Below are 27,045 nucleotides of genomic sequence, written 5' to 3'. Positions count from 1 at the left end.
AAAAAAAATCCTGACAAGAGTGAAAAATTAATAACGCAGTTTTACTATATTTTTCCCATATTGTTGCGAATATATTAATTTTGTGTGTGTAAAATTCACTCTCGCACGGTGAAATATTTCATTTAGCTTGTGATTGAATTGATTTCGAACTCCAAAACAAGTGTCACTTAAAAATCATTTTCGAAATAAAGTTTTCCTTAACTTCCATAGGTATAAATAGTAAATTAATTTAATTGAATTCCACACTTCAACAGGTGGCAGCCCTCTTCCAAGTTACCTCCAAATAAATCGATTTACAATTACTTTCGTTTCACACCCACACTGCTGTAGTATTTTATTTAACGTATTAATTAATTGATTTTAACTTTTGAAAAAGGTGGCAACTCTCTTCAAAAAATATCCTAGCTGTATGTTAATCCAGGTCATGGCCTATCTACCTGCCAAATTTTATTGAAGTACGTAGCGGATTTCTTAATATGTATTAGTAGGACAAACGAACAAATAATTAATAGCAATACCCCCTTTACGTAATCGCTTTAACAACGTAACAACCCCTGAAGGAATATAATTAAAAACCTAAAAAGTTTTGCTGCAAACATCTCAGAACTTTAAACAGTGAGAGCCTAAAAGGCGGTACACAATCTGCAGTAATTTTAGTTTCCTATTTGACTTTGTGCGCTTTTATCAAGTTGCTGGCGCAAAGTCGACAAGAAGCAAACAAAAAAAAAATTAACTGAAAATGCGCGCGTTTGTGCATGGAATAGCATAGAATGGATTACCAGGAAACTTACATAACAAAAGTATAAAATTACAACAAGGATAACACAAAGTAAAAGTGGTGAATGAACATGAAGGCCAGTTGGTAACCGTTTCACTTATTCGTAAACCTAGTCAGTCGCCTGCTTGAGTGAACACCGTTCGGTCTGTTGGGCTGCCGGTTTGTCGTTTGGGTAGTTGGTGACCGATTATTTACTTTATTTTCGGAGCACTTGTACCTACCCAACTTTATTTTCTTATTTACTGACAAACTGACCCACTACATATAAAAGGATCCTCCATGTAGTTAGTTAAATTTCAGACCCTGAACTGGAATGCCACAACAAAGACGCAGACGAAAACAAGAGAAAATATATGCGAGGCAGACAATGGGGAGTATAAAAGTTTTATGTTAACTACCAACAAGGGACAGGTGGCTGGCTGACTGGCTGGCTGGCTGTGTGCTAGTGGAGATAGAAATAAAAGGAGAAAGTACTTAGTTAAAAAAAAAAACAAAAAAAAACGAACAGCAAGACAAGAGTGTCATTAAAGCTTCGTGATAGTTACATGCAATTGCAACACAATACTTGCCATTACAATATGAGGAGCCACAATAAAACTAAAAACAAAAGCGAAACTATGGCCAATTTGAGCCTTTTCTTGCGTGTTAACTATATAAGAGTATGTATGTAAATATAGACGAAACCTCAATGAAAAGTTCAGTCATGCCAACCAGAAAGTGGACACTTGGCGCCATAATCTTTTCGTCGGTCGTCGCCCCTCGCATCTGCTTCCTTAGTAGGGCGGTAGGCTGTCGACGCACTTAAAGCAAACAAACGAAGCGTTCTCTGAGGAGCGTTTGCGAAATGCAAATATTTTGAATGCAATTTCTTTAGTGTTGACCGTTGTGTGGTGCGCAAACAAACTCATAAGCAGGTGAACTGAACGACCTATATTATTCAGCAAGTAAGAATGCAATTTGCATTTTTACACAGCAAAATGATCAGCGTCAGCGTCCGGCCACATTATTTATGCATGAAGGTATTATCAAGAAAATTATCGTTCGCATCATCATCACCATTACCGACATCATCACCACGAAACTTGCCTTAAAGGCAAAAATCCCCATCAACGTTTTAGTCTTTACGCTTTGGTATATCTATTCTCTCTCTCTTCCGGTGCCTGCAGCTGCTACACTTTTTCTAGCTTTTTCCGTGTACATATCTAACAATTTCTATTCACCACCAGGATAAAGTGAAAAAGAGTTAAGCAAAAAAAGAAATATTTCTTTTAAGTTTCTTTGCTTTTGTTGTAGAGTAGTTTATTGTTTGAAGAAATTGCAGATTATGAGTATTAGTGCAGCTAACTTAAATAAATGTTGTGGTTGGTCTCTGCGTGGTCGTTGAAGTTGAGAGCACTCATTGCCTTTGTAAACGCTGCTATTAAGTGTATCAAAATAAATTTATGTATGTAATTTTTTTCTTACAACCACAGCACTTTATGTATACTTTCGTGAGTATATATAATACCTTAATACATACTATTTTATTGTCAATAATCTGCTGCTATTTTATTAATAATTGGCTTGCTTAGTTTACACTGCGACCTTGAATAAGTGGCAATTAAATGGAAGTGGGCGAGTTTATCAATTGTCTCGCCATGCTGTTCGAAGAATTAGCAGGGGGGGAAAGGTGCTTCTTCAAAAATTTTTAGCCTATATTTCTAATGAGCTTAACGTAGTAATAGTAATGGAAAATACTTGCTAGCAAAATATTGTTAATTACTATGGAATAGCCAAAGTTTGAAAGTTGCCCACACGACGTATGCCATCAGTTAGTTTTGCTTAAATAAAAATAAAATTAATTGAGTTGACATATATGTATAAGTTATAGCTAATTCAACACCGATCTTGATGAAGTTCTTAGAAGACCTTGTATGATTCATTAGAAAATAGGTCACAAAATTGCTCGGTTTTTGTTGTCTAAATGAAGGAGTTCTAAAGTAAAACCCCATATCTGAACTATAAGTTGTATGGGGCTATAGGTTATAGTGACGCGATATTTGTCATTTTCACTTTAAAATCAACTTTCTGTTGATAACACCGTGCGATGATAAATTTAACACACAAAAAAAATCGATGTATTCACGAAACCTGTGCTTTTCTATGACGTCAGGACTTTGAAATTTGAAAAATATAATTACTCCAAAAATTAAAAAAATAATTCAGTGCAATTCAGAGAAAAAGTATGGGCATGCAATTAAAGAGAAGAAGAATTATAATTAAAATCAATTAAATGTTTTGGTGCGTAAGGTATTCCAAATGTTCTTTTAAAATTTTAAACTTGAATGTCCTTGAAATGTTTCAATAATTATTTTTGAGAAAATTATATGCTAAGGACTTATGTATATACACTCGACTACATCCTCATATTTCGACCTTCTAACTTTATTAGCTTAAAAATTTAAAATTAATTAAAGGGCCATTTTCAATACCTACTCGTCCTTGGGAACCACAAAATTTTAATTTTCTTAAATTCTACAGAATTTTCTCTTTCATTTGGTACCTATATTGTTATTCTACATACATTTCACTGAATTTTTTGGATAAATTTTGGAATTAATCATACTTTTGATACCTCAAAGTCCTTTTGAGAATATCCTGACGTCAGCGAGAAAAACCAAAACACAGTTTTACTATATTTTACACAGTTTTACTATATCTCCTGTACGGATTTGCGCCAGTTGCTAATACCGATTGCAGATAGGTGTTTTGTCTTTTCGTAATACTAAGCGATTCAGGAAAAAAACAAATTAAAGGAAAAATTCGTGATTTTCGTGATATTTCGAAATTTTTTAAGATTATCTTCTGATTGTTTTTGACTTTTCTTTTTTTTTTCTTTGTGTATTCCTCCCTTTTGAGAGTATTGTAGGAACTTTGGGGAATTTTTCCACACTTTTCTTGGTTAATTCAGGATTTTTCGATATTATTCTGGAGTTTTCGAGACTATTTCGGAATTGTCGGGATTTCCGGGGCATGTCGGCATAATTGTTGCAAACACTATGCACTTTTCGATGCGGCATTTCGTTGGGTAAAAGTACTTAGTTCCTTAATTTTTTTACTAGAGTACGTAACTCGGTGTTTTTGGAAACCAAGCATTTTAAATTTTCCTTGCTTCCTGTGTCACAATGTAAGTTTTTACAAAAAGTCGACTTAGCAACTTTACACTCTAAGCTACCGATATAAATACATTTTTACTACTCCATCAAAGACCCTTAGTGTCTGCTAACCTTCGTTGGCGGAAAAAAACGGCTTTGCAGTAGACCCCTGCGCTTCTATAAGCCACTTCTGAATCTTATCCACAATATTTATTTTTCGCAGTGCTATTTTCGAATATGGGCTCTTATTTGTAAGTGTGTTTTTTTTAAGGTTAGTTATGTTAACTTAAAAAAAACCAAAAAGATAATAAGAAAAAGATAACATTAAATATCTGTATGTATTTGGAGTCAACTAAAGCTAAATTGTGGTAATTTTTAATCAAAACTACTCTATCTGCCCTCAAAACAGGGGATTTTCCATAAAATCCGTGCCCTGCTAATCCTGCTATAATATTCTCCTGAGACTGTAATTGCCGGATGTTAATCACTTATTCAACATATCTGTTTCCATCAAAGCACATTTTCCATTTTCAACTCCTTATAAAAACCCAACCACATAGAATGAAATCATTTGTTATCATTTATCATGACTGGCATTTTGCAAAAATCCAATTAGCACAAAAAATTATTTTCAACTTCAACATCGCAAAAATGGTGAAGTGTGTGGATATTTTTAGATAAGCCTGCAAACGAAAATCATCCGAAATTTATATCATGCATGCATACTACGAGTATCTACTTGCAAATATATAAATACATACGTGCATACATATGTATGTACATTAGACTGCATCACCAAAAAAGTTGCGGCTTTCCGCCAGGATTACGTGAGCTGGACCGATTTGAAAATACATAATTCCAAAAATGGAGTGTTTTATGAATAAAAATAGTTTCTTAAAGATGTTTTTTGAAAAAATGCCAGAACGGTTTAAGCTTAAAAAAATTGCATAAAGATATTTAAAAATCTTTACAACGGAATCGTAATAATGAGATTTTTGATGCTGCTTTTTACTTTCTTCAAAGATTGATTAACGAAAAACATGAATAACTGGGCCAAAACTTTTCTGATATAGACTTATAGGATCTCAGTAGAAAGGTATTTTCCCACTGTTTTTATTTCTGTCCACAAAAAAAATTATTCGTGTCCCAATTTTTTTTTTCAAATACCAACACATCTTAATTCAACTTGACACTCGTTCATCCTACCTTCCTCTTTCATCCTTTGAATGGGTAAAGAAATAAAAAGGGTGAGAAAATACCTTTCCAATGACACCTCACAAGTCTAAATCGGAAGAGTTTAGGTTCAGTTATTCAAGTTTTTCTAATACCAATCTTTGAAAAAAGTTAAAAAGCAGCATCAAAAATCTCATTATTACGATTCTGTTAAAATTTTTTTTAAATTTTTTAAAAATATTTTTATGCATTTTTTTTAAGAATGAACCGTTTTGTAATTTGAGGGGATTTTTTTCAAAAGAAATCTTTAAGAAACTATTTTAATTAATAAAAAAATAAATTTTTTGAGGTATTTTCAAATCGGCCCAGCTGACGTAAATCTTAATATTTTTCCGAAATATTTTGTTGGTCGTCTTAGAATATAATAGATTGTATAATTCCAATGGAAAAAAAGTTCCGATTTTTTTTTTTTGTATGGGGAGTGATGCAGTCTAATGCCTATGCATATCTGTATGAACATAAGCTACAAACATCAAGAAGTGTAATTTTCTTGGAATCAAAATCCCGTGAACATCATTTTTTCTTCTTTGGAGATATTCCATTACGTTGCATGCATATTTGTGGTAATACGTATGTGCATATGTATGCTTGATTGTTTAAAAATACATACTTGTACTCAAGTACAAATCTCTTGCAGCAAAATTCGGATTTACCAAGGTACTGTCTAAAAGCCGAAATACATGCGGCTATTTCCATTTTTCCGTACATAAATTCGTACTCCTACAAAGTAAAATATGTATGTAAATCCTGCAGGAAAAGTGAATGATAAATATTTCAACGTTTTATTACATTAACATGGTATTACGTTTCTGAAAAAATAAGAACGCTTTAAATTATTAGGTGTCTAAAAGTCGGTATCATATTAAGGCGCAGCTGAAAATGTTTATCTCCCTTAAGCAGGGTGCAGCATAATGGAATTAGAAATTTCAAAAAATCACTGAAGAGGTGCTTGCCGCGGCCACTACACCAGTGGGTGGGAATGTTTAATGGTTTAATGAGCGCCAACTACCGCGGGATCAGTCTTCTAAAATAGGTTACAGAGTCTTATCGAGTGTATCTGTTGTGTGAAAGCCTGAAGCCAACTGTCAACGAACTGATTGGACCTTGTCAGCATGGCTTTTGACCTGGTCTAAATTTGGCATCCCCGCGAAATTATTATGGCTTTGTAAAATGACGTTGAGCAATACCACCAGCTCCGTTAGAATTGGGAAAGACCTATCCGAACCATTTGCTATCAAGCGGAGTTTCAGATGGGCCGACTCCTTTCACAAGGATTTTTTTTAATCAGATCTTTAATATGATGTTGTGGAAGATAATAAGAGCTGTATAATTGAACCGCCCAGGAACAATTTACTATAAGAGCGTGCAATTGCTTTAGTATGTCGATGACATCGACATCATCGGTAACAAAAACCGCAAAGTCTGTTCTGCCTTTTCCAAGTTGGATAAGGAAGCAAAGCGAATGGGTCTGGTAGTAAACGAGGACAGGACCTCCTATCATCAAACAAACAGTCAGCGCATTCGCGCCTTGGCATCCACGTCACTGCTAATAGTTATAATTTCGAGAAATGAGAGAATTTCGTTTACTTGGAATGTTAGCTTCGAAACTCAACACAGTAGCACTCTTGCCAACAAGTGCTACTTAGGACTGAGTAGGCAATCCAGAAGTAAAGTCCTTTCTCGACGTACTAAAACCATACTCATAAGCATGGACAATGACAACAACCGATGAGGGCAGAGAAAGAGAGTGCCCCCGGGTGGAGAAGGACTTGGCTCCACTTAAGATTTCCAATTGGCGTCAGCTGGACAGAAGAGAAACAACGTTGCACGAATATATGTGAATGTCCTCAAATAAGATATATTTAAGATAAGTTAGTGGAAATTTGAACAGCACTGGCTAGCTTATTTCCTATCAGGGGTTCCAGTAATAGTTGTGAGGCCTGAAGCAGATTTAGGAGTAGTACAAATGTATGCGCAAAGAGGCACAATTTTTTTAGATGCACATACAAATATATTTGTATTTGTATGACCCAATATTGATATGTATAAACATAATTAAAGTTTCATATTCACTATTACGAAATGGTATGCACGTGTGTATATATTAGAGTCCAGCGCAATTGTATTTGCCGCATTTCATTCAATAAGTACTTCTTGCATTGTACTCTACTCCCAACACATTGTTACTTTTTTTCCGCATACATACACTACTTGGCGTTGAGAGAGTAAATACTTGACGTACTTGCTATTACTCCACCAAAGTACGTACTCTACTTTCCCTCATCGCGTACGAGAGATATTTGCTGCTGCCAAAAGGGAGTAGCAAATCTACTCTCTGTATACTTGTAGTACGGTAAGTACTTGCGTATTAAATTTCAATTCTGGTTGTTAGCCTACTAGTTGATATCGTTTGCAGCGCTGGTCAGTGAAATTGAAAGAGTAAAAATAGAATATGGAAATCGACGATGTAAGGAAATGTTTACGGCCTTATTTATAAAAAATAACGTAGATTTAGACAGTTGTTTAATGTGACATTTTCATAAAACTTTTGTATTCAAGCTGCTTTTTAAATCTATGTATGTACTTAAATTTTTATGAAAGTATTATTTCTCGTCTCTAATTTTCTATAAAACTATTTGCAGTCATTAACCAACAAATAAGTTGTCAAAAACAATAACTTAAGCTATGCTGCTATACGAAATAAAATTATTAGTGGCAAATCAAAATTTTGAAAAGTGCCGATTTTCACATTCGATAGTTGGACATGGTAGCGACGAGATGTACGAGCATTTTTTTCTTAAGAGCTGCATACTGATTTAAGAAATTTTTTATAGAAGAAAATTTATTTTCCATTTATTGTGCGTAATTTTATATGAATTTTTAGTTTTTCTTGAGAGCCTTTACAAATAAAAAAAATTTCGGAATATGTACATACATACGTACATACATACGCAGCCATATAACTTGATTTCAAGAGAAACGAATTTTCATTTGGCACGTTCAGAAGGCGAAACAGCTCAGTAACTGGTGCGATTGCACCTTCTGAACGCGTTGTTGCGTACTTCTGATCAACTGAATAGTTGCGTGTTAGATGATCGTAATATTTTTCTGATCATTTGAGACAACATGTTGGTGTGTACCTTTGAGAGTTGAATTTGACAGCTAATGTATGAAGTCGTTCAAAAGACGCATAACGATCACTGATTTTTGTTTAGCAACGGTTGCGCTCAACTGCTGCGCCTTCTGAACCTACCTATTGATAACTTTTTTTTTTGATAACACTGCGACAGCTCAAATTGGTATTGAGTAAACCCAAATGCAAGATAGAGTTTTTGAATTTCATTGAGTTTTTTTAATAAATACTGAAATTAGAGGTGTATGAATGGCGAAAGAAAAACTTCATCCGATTTTTTTTTAAATCGAAACTACATTTTAACATATGTACATATGTCCATGCGTACATAAATATATTTAATATGAACCCATGGTTTCAATTCTACGCATATCGTCAGGGTTTTCCTCACAACTTGGTTTTGCTGCAGTGAAGCGACAGAACAAGTGACGAGAAAAAATATATGCGGACACTTACATATATATGTATCTATGCACATACGTATCTATTCATATACGTATCTATGCACATACATACATATGTACTTAGGTATGTATATCAGCATTTTAGTTGAAAGTACATTTTGCTCGTCGCTCTCTTCATCGCTCCACTACATTCCTGTCCTTAGTTTTTTTCAGATACCATAAATGCGCGATCCAGAAATTTCTTCTATCATTCTTGCCACAAATGTATGTTTTCTTCGAAAATACTCAAGTACTACCAGTAGAGTACTCTACTGTCAAATACCTTTTACTCGCAGTAGTTGCGGAAGGCAAAGTAAATACTCTACGCGTGTTGCTATTGATCGGTAGTTTACGTACGCTTGCTGAAACTGGTTTATGCTTACTCACAATTGACCCGAACGATGAAAGTAGGGGATGGAAAGTATTTGCGCGGCGATCGGATGTCTTGTTGGGCCGTTTAAATGGAATTGCGCAGGAGTCTAGTATATATGTATATAATATATAGTTATAAGTTGTGTCCCGTTTTTGCTCGCCAATGGTCGCATAGCCCAAAGGTGATCACGTTCATTTAACAAAAACAAAGCAAACTAGAAAAACTAGAGTTATGAAAACTTAGATAAAAAAAGTTAATTTAAAGGCAAATGTTTATTTACAGAAGCTTAAGAGGTAATGGAAAAATGCCGTGGCAACTTTCAGAAACCTTTCGCCTGTTTCAATCGGTTGAAAGCTTGGGCGCTCGTACTAAATATATGTGCTCGTACATACATACATATGTACACAATGCCACTTAACCGTTTTCACAGTTGCTGCAGGGACGCTTATTTCAAATACCTACATATTTTTATACATATGTATGGCTGTGTGTATGTACAAACCATTTATGTGTAAACGCCTTTTTGCGAGGCTTGCCTGCGGCGTGGCATATGCGGTTTGAGTTGGACACTTAGCCATTTATCAACGAATGTTACCAAAATTGCCGTTTTCCTTTCAACCGTTGTGAAATACTCGGAATTCGTTGCTACTGCCGGGCTATTCGGCTGAGTGAGGTTTCAACGTGCAGTACATACATATGTTTTGGACTGACTACGAAGAGTTGTGTAGGTCTTTTTTTTTTGTTTAAATATGCTTAAGGCAGTCATCACCGCCGAATAGTAGTATGTATTTAACAAAGCGTCCAACCCACACTAAAAAAACACTTAGATGGCTGTTCGCGATAGGTTTGTGGTTACAATAGGCATGCAAATATGGGCTCCAACAATCAACAATTGTTTGTACATCCCAACTTGTGGGTTCTTTATCTAAGCAAGTGCTAACTTACATGGCATAATGGCTTGACCGCACATCGTAGAACCCTTTAAATTACTAAAAAGTAATGCGTTCATCGCTTTTCCTTTCTCGTTTTTTACGCATTCTACATTACATTTTTTATTCATTTTAAGATTCTTAGTTATACGAGTGGTTTCTTCTCATTTCTCTAGCTGTTTTTATTTATTATTTCGTGTTTTCATTTTATCGATTTTTATACAATAGTATTCACTTAGAAAATATACTGCTAAACTGTGTGTACTTTATTGTTTTCTTTATTTTCATTTAATGAATTGTAGTGGAACTCATCGCCGCGGCCGCCATTTAATCTAAAGGGTTCTCCAAAAGTGTTAAATGCATTTAAAACTTAACTGAAATCTTTAAGCATAACTGTATTTACTGGCAAAATACAACACGTAATATAAGGAGATTTGTGTCTGTACTAAGGGTTGTTGGTATAGAAATTTCGGATGAGGTTAAGTGTTTAGGTGTTACTTTGGGCTTCAAAGTTTTGTGCGGGAAACACGAATCGTTAAAAATTTCGCAAGCGCTGTCCTTTTCTTGGATGTGTCGGACGACTTTTGGTAAATTATGGAGTCGTCATGGTGCTTCAGAAATTTAAGGATACTCACACACACATATTTGTCTAACTCCCTACATCTATTGTTTTTTTTTATGTTTCGTTTTTCTGTATATTCCTTAAAAACTAAGATAAGAAATGAAGATACCGGATGTTATCATTACTATATACGCGAGTCGGACTGATCTTGAAACAGTCAATTTTTTAAAATCGCCCGATCGTTTATTCACAAAGCTCGCTGAGGACTAGAAGAAACTGACAAAATCATATGGGTCTATGTGGAAATCCTTCAAATGTTGCACATGTGCAAATGTTGCGGATGCGAAACCTAGGACAGATAGTATATTTACGCAAAAGAATTCTATTCCTTCACACATGACCGTGAATATGCAAGATTAGAAATGCGATGATTCTCAAGAGCCCAGACCTTCAGAGCTCTCCGAATTTTAATCGTTTGTATAACTATGTATGGGCTGTTGTTGAACAGGGCATCAATAAACATCCCCATAAAGGGTATAAACTACCAAATCAATGACGCATATAGATGAGGAACATTCGATTCAGGCATGAAAACGGTGCCGGAAGAGGTCTGAAGCTGCTAATGTCGATTGAAGCTCTTTTGCAAACGGCTGTGATGCCGATAGTGAGAATATGTGTTGGTGCCTCCATGGTCAAGTCATAAAACCGACATAGATTAATGGACCTATCACGGGCATTTTAAGAAGCCGTCTTGGTATGCAGTGTTTCTGTCAGGATACCTGCTGGTATGCTAAAAGCCCCTTTTGCGAGGCAAATAACATGTTGGAATTTCTTCACGCTGTACCCTCCCAGTAATCTTATTGCCTACTGAGCTACATCAGTTAAAATCCCTCAATGAGTTCCTCTGTTTACTGAGTTCTTATTTTATGATAATGGTGCCTATCTCTTGGAAGGACTCAGTTATTCTCTGCTGGCCTGAAACCCACTTGTTGTGCCTACAAGGGAACTATGTTTCTCAATGCTCTCAATTATTAATGATGATTTGATTTGATAGTATAGCATAACCTTAAGCGTCACCTGGCAATCACTTAGCATTATGATCATCTCTCATTGGTCCTTCCTGTGTATGTATATTTGCCCCCACACAGACAGTTGCCGTAAACTTTCGCACAGATAGTTTAAGTGAGCTCTTAAACTGGATACGTCCGACTTATTCTACTAAAGCCATATTAACACGTTAAAGTTGGAATTGATTACAGTCTCGTGGGTGTATCTTAAGAGGCCGGTGTTTAGTCTGCATTGCTGTTAAATAATAAAAAAAATCGTGTCTCCTAAAATATGACGTTAATTTTTTATGGGCTCAAAACCACCACACTGCTAATGATTTCCTCATTGTCAATAACTATATCAAAAGGAAGCAGAAAAAAAATTAAACTTAAGTGATTTAAATTTTATATTACATAACAATGGGCACTTTTAAGCAAAATTATAGATTTTCTGCCAAACAACTAGCAGCTCATACACCAAAAGTTGGCAAGCGCTCTCAATACTGATGTTATCACTATATATTCTAGATTAGATTTTATTTGAGTCCAATAGCCACTATCGAAACACCCTGTAATTGTACAGCTGTTACCCTTCAGGCAGACTGAATGCGGTTGTTTCTTGTTTTATGGCAGTAATGAATGATTAATTCACTTTACTGTCAGTGCTACCTACTGTCCTGCCCTCCACTCCATTTCAGCTGACCTACTATTACTACTTGGCATAATGCTGTTGTCTCTTAGTTCTTCCTCCGTTTTTCACTATATGTATTTTGTAAGTATTTCAAAATGTGGCTTGGGTTTCCACTCCTACACAGGTGGGAACTCTCCAGACTGCTTATACACAAACAAAAAAAAAACAACAGCCCAAAGCTGTTAAATGGCAATGGACACAACGGTTTTACTTCTATAAAGATTCATACATACATACAAACATATGCACTCTAACATTCATTAAAATTAAAAGTACGTAACAGGCGCCTTGAATTTTTGTTAGTGTTTGTACCGCTGGGCATTTGTTGGCCGCCAGAGGAAGGTGTAGGCGTCTCTTACGACAGCTTTGTGAGTCTACTGAAAATGAAGCCTCGAATATTTTTTTTTTGTAAGTGTTTCGAATAGTAGCGCTTTTCGTTTGTTTTGGTCAAATATTTAATTTTTGGTGAAGAGTATGATCGAGTTTTCCTATGACATAAATATTTATTATCGAAGCGGCGTAGTTAGCGCACTTGATTGAATGTGTGGAAGTATTACAACGTCAATGTAATGACGTATTACATAGTTCATTGCCATTTGCTAGATTTCTTGTTGTATTTGTACTATTCATACTCCGTACTAATATTATAAATGCGAAAGTGAGTTTGTTGGTTTGTTACGCTTTCACGCTTTAACTACGCAGCCGACCACCATGAAATTTTCCACACTGGTGCCATTAAGCCTAACTTAAAATATAGGATATCTTTTATGTGGATTAGACAACAGGGCGTGACACCTCCCATACAAGCTGAATTTTTTATACGGCGTAGCTCAGGAAGTAATTGTGATAGAGTACTGGAACTTGGTGTGGAGATATATAAAATCAATTCGATAAGCATGGAGGAGAGCTGCCACCTGTTTAAAAAATCAAATTGAACTTGAATTATTTGAAATTTGTATTACAATATGGTTGTCAGACGAAATGGGCTAAAAAGGTTGTAGTCTGGAAATATTTGGAAAAGGTTGCCAGGTGTTTAAAAATGTATTTAAATGGTTTTGAAAAGGTCCTTTTTCTAAACTTACTTGAATTAAGGGAATTGAGTAATTGCAATATGTATCACAATGTGGGTGTCAGACGAAACAGGTTAATAAGGTTGTAGTCTGAAAATAATTTGAAGAGGGTTGCCACCTGTTTGAAAAGTCGAATTTAATGAAATTATACACATGTAAAATATTAGCCGCGAGTGTGTTTAGACATCTTTAGTTTGAACATGTAGAACTTTCTGAGGTATTTGAAGAGGGTTGCCACCTGTTTGAAAAGTCGAATTTAATGAAATTATACACATGTAAAATATTAGCCGCGAGTGTGTTTAGACATCTTTAGTTTGAACATGTAGAACTTTCTGAGGTATTTGAAGAGGGTTGCCACCTGTTTGAAAAGTCGAATTTAATGAAATTATACACATGTAAAATATCAACCGCGAGAGTGTTTAGACATCTTTAGTTTGAACATGTAGAACTTTCTGAGGTATTTGAAGAGGGTTGCCAACTGTTTTAGCACTTAATTAAAATAAAATTATTAAAGAAGTTAAATGAATTACTACAATAGGGATATAAATCAAAATGGGCTTGAAAAGGCTCTAATTCTAAGCTAAATGCGGCAGTGTTGCCACCTGTTTGAAAGATCAAATTGAACTTGAATTATGAGAATTAAGTTACTCAAATACATATGTATATAGGCATCACAATATGCATGTCAGACGACAGAGGTTTTAGAAGGTTGCCACCTATTTGATAAACTAAACTTAAACTATTTAAAAATTTTAATGAATTATTCTCATTTCTCATTAACCTCATTTCTTAACTACATGCAGGAGGATTGCCTCCTTTAAAGGGGATCCGTTAATTAAAAATGTATCATAAGAATGATGTTAAGAAAGTTTCAGTTTGAAAATATTTTGAAGAGGGTTAAAAAAACTGTAAAATCTTCTATGTTTTTGACTGAGTTTATGTATGTTGAGTTTTATTGAAATAAACCACACATAATTTAGTACCCAGAAGTTTAATATATACACTCAGCGAAGCGGGTGAATCTCATCTAGTAGTATTATAATACTGGTTGTATTCTTTACCTAAAAAATTGGAATTTATTGCTGCAGTGTAGTAGAGGAATTGAGTAGGAGTTATTGCATTGTATTTGAGTTGGTTTTGCCACTTATTTGCCTACCAAAATTCATAATGTTAGCTTTATGGGGGAACAAACATATTTTCGTATATAACTTTTTAAATAGCCTACATAGCTGGCGAGATGGGGATTTCACACACGCATGGAATAGTAGTTGCAGAATACGATAGCATATATAACTCAATGCTTTCTTAAGTCGACTTAGGTAGTTATTGCTTATGGCCACAGACATATTGATGTTTGGTCCTTTTCTTTTGATCATAGGCAATGCATTTGCAATTTCGACTCTGCTCTACTGCACGATGTTATCGTACATACATACATATGGCGGACATGACAGAAGACCCTGCTGACTGCTGGTGATGTCTGTACTTACAGATGTTGGTCACAATTTATTACAGTGGTTACTAGTCGGATGTATTTAATTAAACTTAACTTCGGATTGATAGGTATGAGGAAAGCGAAAAACTTGAAAGAAGGATTCAATTTCAACTCTCATTCGTGCACGAAAAAGAGGAAATATCTATTGCATCACATTGTATTTTCCATTACAACAACGAATTGGGATTTGAAATCAATTTCACTTTTTTCACATAGGGCTGAAGCGCACTCACACTGAAGGCTGTAATGTGTTACATAAACATATTTACGATAATAAGTAATGCACACACTTGTATTTCTATGGATGCACTCTAGAGAGCACATGCCACTGCGCTTACGCTCAATACAATTTGCCATGCAATTAATTTACAAGAAAAACCCATTTAAATATTAAATAAATAAGAGGAAAAACATTACAAGCAAAACACTTACAAACACATAAAAATATAAGCAAAGTGCAATAGAGCGTTGGTGTGGTGTGCAAAGGACATAAATAGTGAGTGATTTTCCGCTTTATGTAGCCGACATTTCCGAGTGCAATCAAGCTACTATAACCAGCAGTTGAAAAGTCAAGCGGAGTGAGAAAAATTGCAGCAACGTACAAGCGCCAGCTAGCTGGCCAACCACCACCCAAGTAGTGCGATACCGTTGCACACCAGCGCTGCTGGCACTTTGCTTATCCTTTGCCTTACCCTTTGCCATCGCTTACATACATATGCGCTTCAACTTGATGATTCTATATGGCTCCCACTACTGCACATTTATCTCTTTTATTGCGCTGGTTCAAAACTATGTGGCATCTATTTGTAGTGAATACACCATACATTGCAACCTACTTCCGGAATTCCATGGAGGATTCTGTATCTTCATTATTCATAGCTTTATCGTTGTTCACTTTCTTGTGGCAGTATTGCCTTCCGCGTTCACGGCTCGTTTGGCACCTTATCGCATTTGTTGTTGCTATGTACATACATTAAATTTAGTTTTTGTTGTTGTTGGTATTTTGTGTTTGCTCTTGGCGTTAATATCGAAGTCTTTGACATGGCATCTTAGCTGGATTTACTTGTGTCGACGCCGTTGTCATCGGGGACACATCATTTATCATAAAAATTGAAAGTCAATATTCGCCATCGACCCTTTTAGCGCCGGAGTTGCTTGCGCCAATTTCGTGGTTTTTACGAGGTTTTATGATTTTTTACTGCGCTTATTACATCTTGTTTATTTTGAAACTAAGGGAGATCAACAACTATATATGTAAATTCTATAAAGCGCTTATCATAACTATACGGCATTTTTTTATTATTTAATTTAATTTATCAATACATATGCATGTGTATATAAAAAAGTGCTTAAAAATGTTTGTTCGGCGAAACAAAAAGTTCTGTAACATTTATTATTTTTTTTTTTGGACACCTACGGCAGACTTTCCATGGATGGCTATAGGCCAATCCAAAAAGAATTTCGATATATCACCGGGGCGTGGCACCTCTCACACAAACAGAATTAGAGTACTGGAGCTTGGTATGAAGATACACTAAATCAATACCATGATCGAAAAAAATTGGGCTTATTGGTAACAACTACTAAATCAGCCACCAACACCATTCACCGCTTCATGCTTTACGTCGACTAACCAGAATAAAGACACACAAGTAAAATGGACAGTCATTTAAAATACATATTTCGTTTGAAGTATTTCTTATAAGAATGTAGTTAACTCTATAAGAATAACCAAACGAATCCAAGTTGCTTTTTACAAAAATTTAAAAAAATAAAATCAAAAAAGTTTCATCAAAATTTCACATTTTTTATTCAGAAACTAGTAGTAGATAAAAAAAATTGTCGTCCCAATTTTTTTATTTTGTACCGATGGGTAGGTTCAGAAGGCGCAGCAGTTGAGCGCAACCGTTGCTAAAAAAATCAGTGATCGTAATGTGTCTTCTGAACGGCTTGATATATTAGCTGTCAAATTCAACAACACACAACATGTTGTCTCAAATGATCAGAAATATATTACGATCATCTACCACTCAACTGTTCAGTTGATCAGAAGTACAAAACAACGCGTTCAGAAGGTGCAATCGCTACAATTACTGAACTGTTGCGCCTTCTGAACGTGCCCAATAGCCCAATATAAAAAATTTACCAATCTGTACAAATAGTATACCAATTGTATGACACTGCCTCTTTAGGCCATAAAATTTATAATAAATTTAGAAAATATATTTAAAGAGCTTTATGAAAGGAAATTTTCCAACAAATTTTAAATTTGGGAAGCATTCTTTACTTTTTATAAATTTGGGTGTTAGTTAATATATTTTCGATGGTATTTAGAAAGTTGGTATAGTATCGGCTTTCTCTTGGAAATTTAATTTATAATTTTATAACTCGAGTCTACATATCGCTCACTTACTTCAAAGGTATACAAATTCAATATTTACCTTATCCTATAAATTAAAAAAAATACTATTTTTTAAACAGGTGGCAACCCGCTCAAAAATTTTTTTGGCAGTAAACTTTCCTAAACCTCTTTGGGTCGATACTCATATTGCAATATTTAATTTATCATATTAATTAACTTGAATTAAAATTTTCAACCAGGTGGCAACTTTTCACAACATTTTTTTTTTTTTTGGCTGTGAGCCTTCTTGAGCCTCTTTCTTTTGACATCTATATTGCAATATTTAATTTATCTTATCAATTTACCTAAACTGAAATTTTCAAACATGTGGCAACTCTCTAATATTTTCCTCTATATTTACATTTAATCCACAAGCAATACATCGGTGAAAATTGCATTCGATTTCATGCATTAGTTTTCGAGTGATGCGCGTACAAACATACTGACAGACAGACAAAAGTTCTCAAAATTGATGATTTGGCTTCTGTTGCTCTAGTAAAGACCTCCCATATTAACTTTTCTTTAATATATATACTCATAATGTACAGACATCGGCAATTCTAGTATAGTAAAGTGCGAGTTGAACTGGCTATAAAATTCCGTTGATTTTTTCTTCTATACGAAGTATTTTCTAAACAATTTTTATATGGTGAAAAATGCACAATCTTATTAATAAAAAATGACAAAAATCAGCGGTATTTTGTCCCATTTCAAACTTGCAACTTTTATGAGAATTGAATGGGCTATAAAAACTCATACTTAAAATATGTCTAAAAACTCTGAATAAACAAGTAATTTTTAAGCAAAAAACACAACCCACTTCAATTCTCATATAAAAATTTAGGAGTACCGTTAATTTCTTCATGATTCAATGATCGGATCTAAATTATTGTGGGAGCACCTGTGAGACGCTACCTTTCCGATAGAAAAATAATTATCGAAATCGGTTGACGTGGTACAAAGTTATGTGGTAACATAAGTCCGTTAAAAATGTGAATTTTTATAGAACTTTATGAATTTTACTTTAAATTTTGTACAAAGTGTGAAACTACGTAGTCAATATGTGGTTGTCGTATGGTTATGATAAGCACTATATATCCTCTACTTTGTCGTGAATGGCAAATGATGAAGTGATAAACAATTTTCAAGTTTGTGCTACATTGATTAACAACAGCTTATCTTTGTAGCTGTGCTAGCATTAGATAGCGTGCATTTAAGATTTTATACATACTCTTCAGCAATCACAGCATTCGCTTTCTAACAAACAATAGCGTACACGCATAGTTGCCATCATTCTAGTCGTGACCACTATCATTCTTCTCTTGTAAAATATGCAACTGCTACATTCTTTTTAAAAGTGAGCAATTTATCTGTCAGCTGCAAGTGATGGTACTCCGCATTAATTGCCACAAGTGTTGGCATTCACATGCACAGCTGATTGTATTAATTTAGTGTGTAGTGTGTGTGTGTTTAAGGCCAGCCATGAGTGTCCTGTCGGAATTGAATGGAGATCAGTGAAAATGAAAAGAACGAAGTGCCACTAGTTAGTTAATCGTAATAACTAAGATGACAGAATGCGTTTCTTGCTGCTCGAATAAGTATGTATTTCGACAACTTTGCACCCGTCAAGCGGAAAGTATTAAGAAATAAATGCAGACCCTGGTTTAATATCGAGCTACAAAAGCTAGTCGCCATTCCTAATCACGCTTACTCGCGATGGAAAAGATATACATAGATCTCCGGTTCACTAAATCGTTTTAAAATAGCTCGTGTTGCAGTCAACAAAACTGTGAAGTCAGCTAAGTAAAATTCTTTTATCAAACCGGACTATTTTGCCTGAATTTTCTATCTTAATGCTTTAAAATACCGTTACATTTACTTCGCTATCTCTTCTCGTTCTCAAGACATTTGATTTAGTCGCTTTTTTTCTAAAATAGAAGTAGTTCATATGTATGCTTGTATATCGGAAAAGCAAAATCCAAATATGTATGTGAGCATTTATCGCTGACATCATGATGTCCACAGCTTTTACTTAAGATACAGGGATGGCCTTTTTCTTAAAGGTAGTAAGTTAGGTTTCCCCTCAATCTGTCCACAATCGTTGGCGGTCTCACTGGGGAAATTGTGCTTAAGTGCAGTCACCAAAGGTGAATTAAACACAAGCACATGCACATATGCAAAAGTATAATGTGTGTATGTGTGTATAAAAGAACGCAAACTTCTCCAACAGAGCCGACGTATTTGCTTACCACCGCAACTAAATAGTGTAGCCACCTCAAACAAAGTAAAGTTATCAAACTCAGGTTAGCTGTGCCATTCATCTCTCCGGCGTTGCAACTGCTCGGAAGGCATCAACCATAAAAGTGTCTATTGCCAGTCTGTATGAGTGTTAATGTGCAAGCACACATACATATGTATGTATAGTGTAGACATTGTTTGTTGTTTAGTAATTCCTTTGTCCTGATGTCTTGATTATCATGATGAGCCCTTGGGGAATATCGTTTCAGCCCAAAGGCAAAGTGCGAGTCGTTACCTTTCAATGAAAATACCCATCACTCTTACCTACACATTGCTCTTGATTAGATAGTATTCCTGTTGTTGTTGTTAGCGTTATCTTACTCTTGCTACCGCTACTGTGAAACAATATTCAAGTTACTTTGACAATTGGCTATTACAGTGTTATTTGTGTGTTAGTTGTTGGTGTAGCAAGTATATGGAAAATTTCACGTAAATACCCAACTACTCTAATAAACGCATACATATAAACGTACACATATAGTAAGCGCAATATGCCATTTTAGCTTATATTCATTCGGTGTCAACCAGTTAATTAAGTCAATTCAAAAATATATATTGGCATTCTAACTGTGGTAGGATAAGCGTGAAAAGCCACTCAATTCAATTGCGAAAAGAGCGAATGAAATTAACTGTGACAGTGCGTGCTCATTTGTTGTCGGCGCGTATATGCATAAGTATGTAAATTAGGGTGGTACAAAAATGCATTTGCAAAATTAATGAATAGTACCAGGTTGACCGAGCTTTGCCCGGAGTGCATATACTTTTTAAAGTTTTCAAGATTTGGATGGCTTTAAAAAAATATTTTGGAAAAAATGGATTTCGATATCAATTAAGTAAATTCCTTATTCTAAAATTTAGGTGGTAACCCTATTCCGCGATAGGAGGGAATAAATGGTACATATCTTGAGCGCATATGTACTGTGTATACATAAAAAAATGTTGATTGAAACTAACAAGATACAATTTTGTATTACATAGAAGCGTGGCAACCCTGATGAAAAATATTTTCTGACCAAAGTTCTCAACAATACCTTTCATTTGATATCCATATTGCGATGTTTTAGGTAAATTATGTAGAATTGAAAACAAGTGGCAACCTACACTATTAACCTAAGGGATAAGATTTTGTATATAGGAAAAGCATTGTTTAAGGACCTTCTCTTGATACCCATAAATAGTAATATTTTACCCTTTAAAAAAAAAAAAATTAAATAAATATGCTATTTAAAATAGGTGGCAACCCTATTAAAATATTTATGAATTAGAGATCTTTAAAATACCTTCCATTTGATACCCATATTATGATGTTTTAATTGATTTGTAACAAATTTCGAATAGGTGGCAACCTTATACGAGTCCTCTCGGAGATAATGCCTATTCAGATAACCTTAAAATCCAAAACATTATCTGTGTACCAAATTTCATAAAAATCGTTAGAGCCGTTTCCAAGAACTCTATGGATATATATATACAAATATATAAGAATTGCTCGTTTAATGTAATAAGATTTATGCTGTCACCCCTCAGAATTATTCAATACCGAAAAAATTTACACCTATTTTTCATTTTGAAATCAAAAAACCTCTAAAGGTCGCTCAAAGCGCTGAAAAAAACTTTCGTACAAATGGTATATAATTCTTAAAAATCAATATTTTTCGGTCTGCTTCTCTTTAGGTTATTTAACCATTTTTTCATAGTAATTACATTTTATAGGTTCGCCAAAACACCCAGAAAATGCAATGAGGGGTATATAAAAAATCTTTGGTATTAAAACATGGTTAAATAAACAATTGCATATTGTATTTGGAAGTCTTCTGAAGAGCACCAAAATTTTCCGATCGGAAAATATTGATTTTTAAGAATTACATACCATTTCTACGAAAAGTTGTTTTATTCCATATATACCATGTGCGTGGAAAACTTGAGCTAAATAGGGGTAAATTTTTCGATATAGAACAATCCTAGGCATTAAAATTCCGACTTTACTTATTTTGGACCACCCTAACACACCCTAGTACACATATGCATATCCTATGTAGATATACATGCACAAATGTCTGTGTTTTATGAGGTGATTGTGTTAAGTTAATAACTTTCCAAAAACACATTACATACGGCTCATTATGGCGCGTCCATAATTACTCGTATATTTTTTCGTCTCTACGTGCTTACGTACATACCATATGGAAGTGTGTTTTTTTTTCATATCTGCCCACATTAATTCAATCTGTTACGCGTGTGTTACGAAGAATTCTAATTTATTTTTCCATGTATCTATTTTAGCTGTGGTTCATAAATTTTTTATAACCACTAGGATTTGGTGAAATGGAGTAACAAATTAAGTATTTCGTATAAAATGAATGTTGTACCACGGCACAATAAAATTTGGACGAGCTTGATATTGAAAACTAGACCGACTTTATTTTATAGAGTTGTTGGTGGTGATTTCAAAGCCATTCACACAATTTGTGTAGGGTTGCCACCTGCCTAAAAAAATTATAAGATCCGCACCGGTCGTTAGATTACCAAAAATGAGGTGTCAAATGAAAGATATTGGCCTATAGATAAGCATAAATGTTTTAATATTTTATGTTTTGATTAAGGTTGCCACCTATTAATGAAATTACCATATTCAAACTTAATAAGCGAAGTTATCGGTTCTGCATCGTCACTGTCAAATGAATAGACTTTGCCTCTAGATGTGCAGTAGTGTATTATTTATGAGTAGGATTGCCACCTTTTTAAAAATTATAAGAACTTTACCCTTCGTTGTACTAAACAAGTAATTTCTAAGTAAAAAACAAAACCGACTTCATTTCTCATATATAAATTTAAGAGTACCGTTAATTTATTCATGATCCAATCATCTGAACTAAACCTAATTAGTATGGGACCACCTCTGAGGTACCATCTTTTCTTTAAAAAAAGAATTATAGATATCGGTTGACGTGGTCCAAAGTGAAGCGGTAACATACATTAAAAAAATAAAAATATTCCGACAAATTGATAACCTTCTCCTTTTTTTTAAGTCAGTTAAAAATGAGGTACCAATTGAAAGGTAATGGTGACGACAGTTTTTGGCCTTCAGATATGTAATAAGGTTTCATCTTGTTTTTTTTTTTAATATAGTTGCCGCCTATCTAAACATTATTAGGTCCGTTCGTTGCATTAAAAACATAAGATGTCAAATGAAAGGGCCATTCGGTATGCAATAAGGCTTTATTTTTTTGAATAGGATTTTTATCTGCTTTCTTCAAATGCGTATACATATATAGGGGAGGATTTTACTTCTCGAATCCTTACGCAGTCCAAAGTAAATAGCACTTGTTGGCAAGTGTGATTTTGCGTTTCAAAATAAAGGAATTCAATGACGTGAGAGCCGAAATGCTTATGATCTAACTGTTTGTCTGATGACAGAAGATACTTCGTTTTGGTCTCGTTCACCATCAGACTCACGGGAATTGCTTCTCCATCTAAATTCGGAAAGAAAGAGCAGACGTAGCGCTTAGTTTTACCGATGGTGTCGATGTCGGTATTATCTTCTCCAACATCATATTAAAAAAATTACACGAAAGTGTGTGTGTTGCTTTCAAAGGGCTCGAAGAGGTGGTTGCCAATTCTTGTTATGGTATAGCTCAACGTCATTTAACACAGACGCATTAGTTTTGGGAGATACCAAAATCATACCTCGCGGTGTATAGGCAACTCCTTTTCGTGCTGTCGAAAGCAGCTTCGAAGTCGACAAAGTCCTCTCTGCAACTACACTGAAAAGGCCCAATCAGTTCTCAGTTATGAGAAGTGTATTTTTTACAAAAATATGGAACTAAGACGGTGCTGGAATTAAAAAAAAAAGTAGAATGGATTAATTTTATTACTTCCAAAAGTCAGTAATAATGAACATAGTTGAGTCGGTTATTTAAAAAAAATTACATGCTGTAAATAACATTAATACAAAACTTCCCATAAATCAACAAACTTTGAACGAAGCTTCAATTTTCCAGATACAAACATTATTTAAAGGTTAACAATTAGTTTCTTAATTTTCTGGCAAAATATTTTCCAGCTTAAACCACTACTCGATATAAATGTAAACCCCACCACCAGCAGAAAGCCATAAAAGTACAATAAAAGCTAAGCAACCACTTTTTTCTTTATTAACTTACCGACTCATAGAAGAATTTAGCACAGCTTGCAATAATATTACACTTAAGCCCTTTTTAGCATAAAGCTTAAATTTTCTACAAGCATTTGAAATGAGTTTTTATTACTGCTTAACCACAAGCTTTGGCGCTATAACTTTTTTCCTTTCTAAACCAGTAACTTAAATGTCATTAAAAATATCATTATGTGGGTGGTGATAGCAGCAGTAGAAGCCACAGCAGCACCAACACCATCCCACAGCAAACATTATCTTTGATCCATGTCAACGCCATGAGCGCGGATATTATAAAATAGCCAAACAAATTACAAAATTAGCCACTGGTATTTTAACAGTAAATACTTTCCATTTGTTTAATGCGCTGCCACGCGCAGCTTTCAGGCGGGAATATCCATCCGTTCTCATGGGATGGTAAATGTGGCAAGCAGTCAAGCACGCCGACCTGCAGGAGGTTGGCCGCTACTTGCAGGCTGCCTGCCAGCAAAGTGTACTTTTTCAATTCATTGAGCATCGTCTTGCGCTTCATTTAACTCGAAGGCGCATTCATTCGTTTTAATTAAAGTTTTAATTACACATACAAACACCTCTTGCAGTGACATGTACATTTGCACGGTATGCGGATTGCAGTTATATGAATGCATGTAGAAATGCATGCTTAAATACTTGTGTAATTAAAGAGTTGATCGACTCTGCTTTTTCCTCAACGCGGTTTATTTGAATATTTTTAGGCTTTTTTTGTGGAATCTTGATTTTTTCGAATACCGAGAAAACCGTTTTTTTATAATCGTATAAATCGGGATTTTACCTAGTTTATGTACATATTGGAATCTAAGCTTTCTAAAAATATAATTAATTAAACATTTATTTTATATCTGAAGACTAGAAAAATTTCCACTGCAGAAAACTATTTAAAAAATAAAAGGAAAAAGAAAATCTTTCACTGTTGCTTTTTTTATTGTATCAGCTTACTAAACTCTGTGTAAATCACAAATGAAACACATCATGTTGTCCTTCTTCTCATTTAACCGCAGGCTTAGGAAAAGTTCAGATCCGTCGGGTATGGGGCGTAGGGGGAGTGATGTTAGGTGAGCTAATGTGAATAGGCAAACATATCGAGCCCTAACCGCCAAAATAAAGTAAGCGACATTTTTTTCAAAATTTTATTTTTGATGCAGAAATGCATATAGACGCTCTAGGAATATTTCTGCATCAAAAAGAAAATTTTGAAAAAAATGTCGCTTACGTTATTTTGGCGGTTAGGGCTCGATATAAAGGGGTGGTTATTTAGTGTCGTCAGGGCGGTTTATTCTTATTCGACTGAACAGTTCAAGCTGCTAAAATATCTAGAATGTAGTTGTTTCAAGGTATCGTGGGCCTCACGAAGGAATTCAAAGGGTTAGAATTAAGGAAGTTATTGATTGAATCTCGACTAAAGCCCGTATTTTCGGTCTAGGGGAGTGGATGGTGTATTCTCAGTCCCAAGACAGTGGGTTCTACAGGATCGAGTTTTTCCCGACAAAGGACTGTTGTTTTAATGATGTAATCTTCTTAACCCATTAAGTAAAAATTAGCGACTCTTTATTTCTTGTTTTAGAGCTCAACCAGCCACCGACGGAGCGCGCTTCTATGATTGTTTTACTAACCATAAATATGGGTATTCTAAATATCTCAACCCCAGCACCACCTAGCGAACTATTTGGTAGCCTATGTTGATTCAAACCGATAGAGTATTTTGTGAGCCAAGTTATACTAAGAAACACCTATATTTATATCTTTTATATAGATGGTTCATAAATGGTCAATTTAATTTGAGTTTTTTTTATAAAATTGTAGCACATTCGCTTCTGACTAAATTTCAAGGTCGAAATTTTGATGTTACCGCAGCAGCTAGGCTAAATTTTTCCCAACTCGGCCTTTGATACATAGAGATGAAATATTGAAAACAACTTTTTAATATACACACTTTAAAAAGAACTAGAAATTTAGGTCCAAGTATTTGAAATTGGGGTTATGTTAAAACCTTCCTGTTGCTAGTAAGTATGCGCAAAATGATGCTAAATCTTATTGTGTTATTATGTGGGCGTTTTCTGGCATATTTATGTGTAACTTTTACTACTTTACAGACACATGCATTAAATGGTTTCGCGGTTACAGCTAGCGTTCAAGCCATAAGCCAACCGGCGTACGTCTATTGTTACACTATGCTGCTTGTTAATCACAGGCATTCTACGTATGCACGTACACACACACATATGTACAATCACCATCACATTTTATTCTTCCACCCATCGTTTAAAACCTTCCTTTGCACTACACTTTTACCTACTCGCACTATTGTGTCAAGAGTCTCTTGCCCTCCAGATCGGCAAGTAGCAGCATCTGCAGCCACGATAAAACCATCAAGTCAACACCGTTGTAATTGGTTTTGTCCTACCAGCGCGCGTTTTATATTCATTTACTCTCCGAAACATACAAATGTTTTATAATTACATATGTACATATGTAGATTGGTAAACTAGATGCATGCATGCACTACGTAGATTGCTGCATTCCCATCTACATACTCGTACATGCATATATGTATGTATGCAGCTATAGGTGCTCTAGGCTATTTTCTATTGCTTTTTGTTCCTTAACTTCTTAGCTCGCCCGCTCGCTCGTTTGCCTGCCTGCCTGCTACTCTGCATCCTTTTCATGTTTTTTGTGTCGCGCTTGTAGTTTGTGGCAAAGAGTGGTAATTGAATTAATTTAAGTTACAGGGTTGTTCAGGATGTCGCCGGCAATAGCGAAGCAATCATATTAGATCGTCTATCGCCCAGCACGCAGTACTCCATAGCGGTAACGGCTATTTGGCTTGGTAAAAAGTATCGCAGCAGACAGATTATATTTCGAACATTGGGTAAATATAAAATTTTATCGATTTACATTTTAATACAAATAGATTTATGTAGTTGATTATACATATATACGTATGTGAGTATAAATAAAAAATTTCATAGAAATGGAAGACGGACAGCCGGAAATAGTATTCCTGCCAAAACTAGAGTGATTTTGATATCATTTATACCCACCGGTATTAATGCCCTCGAGCTACTTATTATAAATTTTACATATATGTATGCATACAGTGGAGGCTAAACAAAAATATTTAGTAACTTCAGATGAAGATGAAGATGAAGATGAAGATGAAGATGAAGATGAAGATGAAGATGAAGAGGAAGATGAAGATGAAGATGAAGATGAAGATGAAGATGAAGATGAAGATGAAGATGAAGATGAAGATGAAGATGAAGATGAAGA

General features: G+C 34.9%; 1 protein-coding gene across 1 annotated transcript in view; it reads left to right on the top strand.

The window, feature by feature from the left end:
* LOC108381730 (uncharacterized) overlaps window positions 1-27,045 on the top strand; it is an 80,590-nt gene that overhangs the window by 30,488 nt on the left and 23,057 nt on the right. Inside the window, exon 3 of the mRNA XM_017638141.1 lies at window positions 26,499-26,644. Coding sequence (XP_017493630.1) covers window positions 26,499-26,644 — 146 coding nt within the window. The remainder of the gene's footprint in view (window positions 1-26,498; window positions 26,645-27,045) is intronic.

The sequence above is a fragment of the Rhagoletis zephyria genome, unplaced genomic scaffold (genome assembly GCF_001687245.7).
Source record: "Rhagoletis zephyria isolate East Lansing unplaced genomic scaffold, Rhagoletis_zephyria_1.1 Rzeph_scaffold_00140, whole genome shotgun sequence".
NCBI lineage: Eukaryota > Metazoa > Arthropoda > Insecta > Diptera > Tephritidae > Rhagoletis > Rhagoletis zephyria.
The sequence above is the reverse complement of the archived record's forward strand: the minus strand, read 5'-3'. Positions and strand labels throughout refer to the sequence as shown.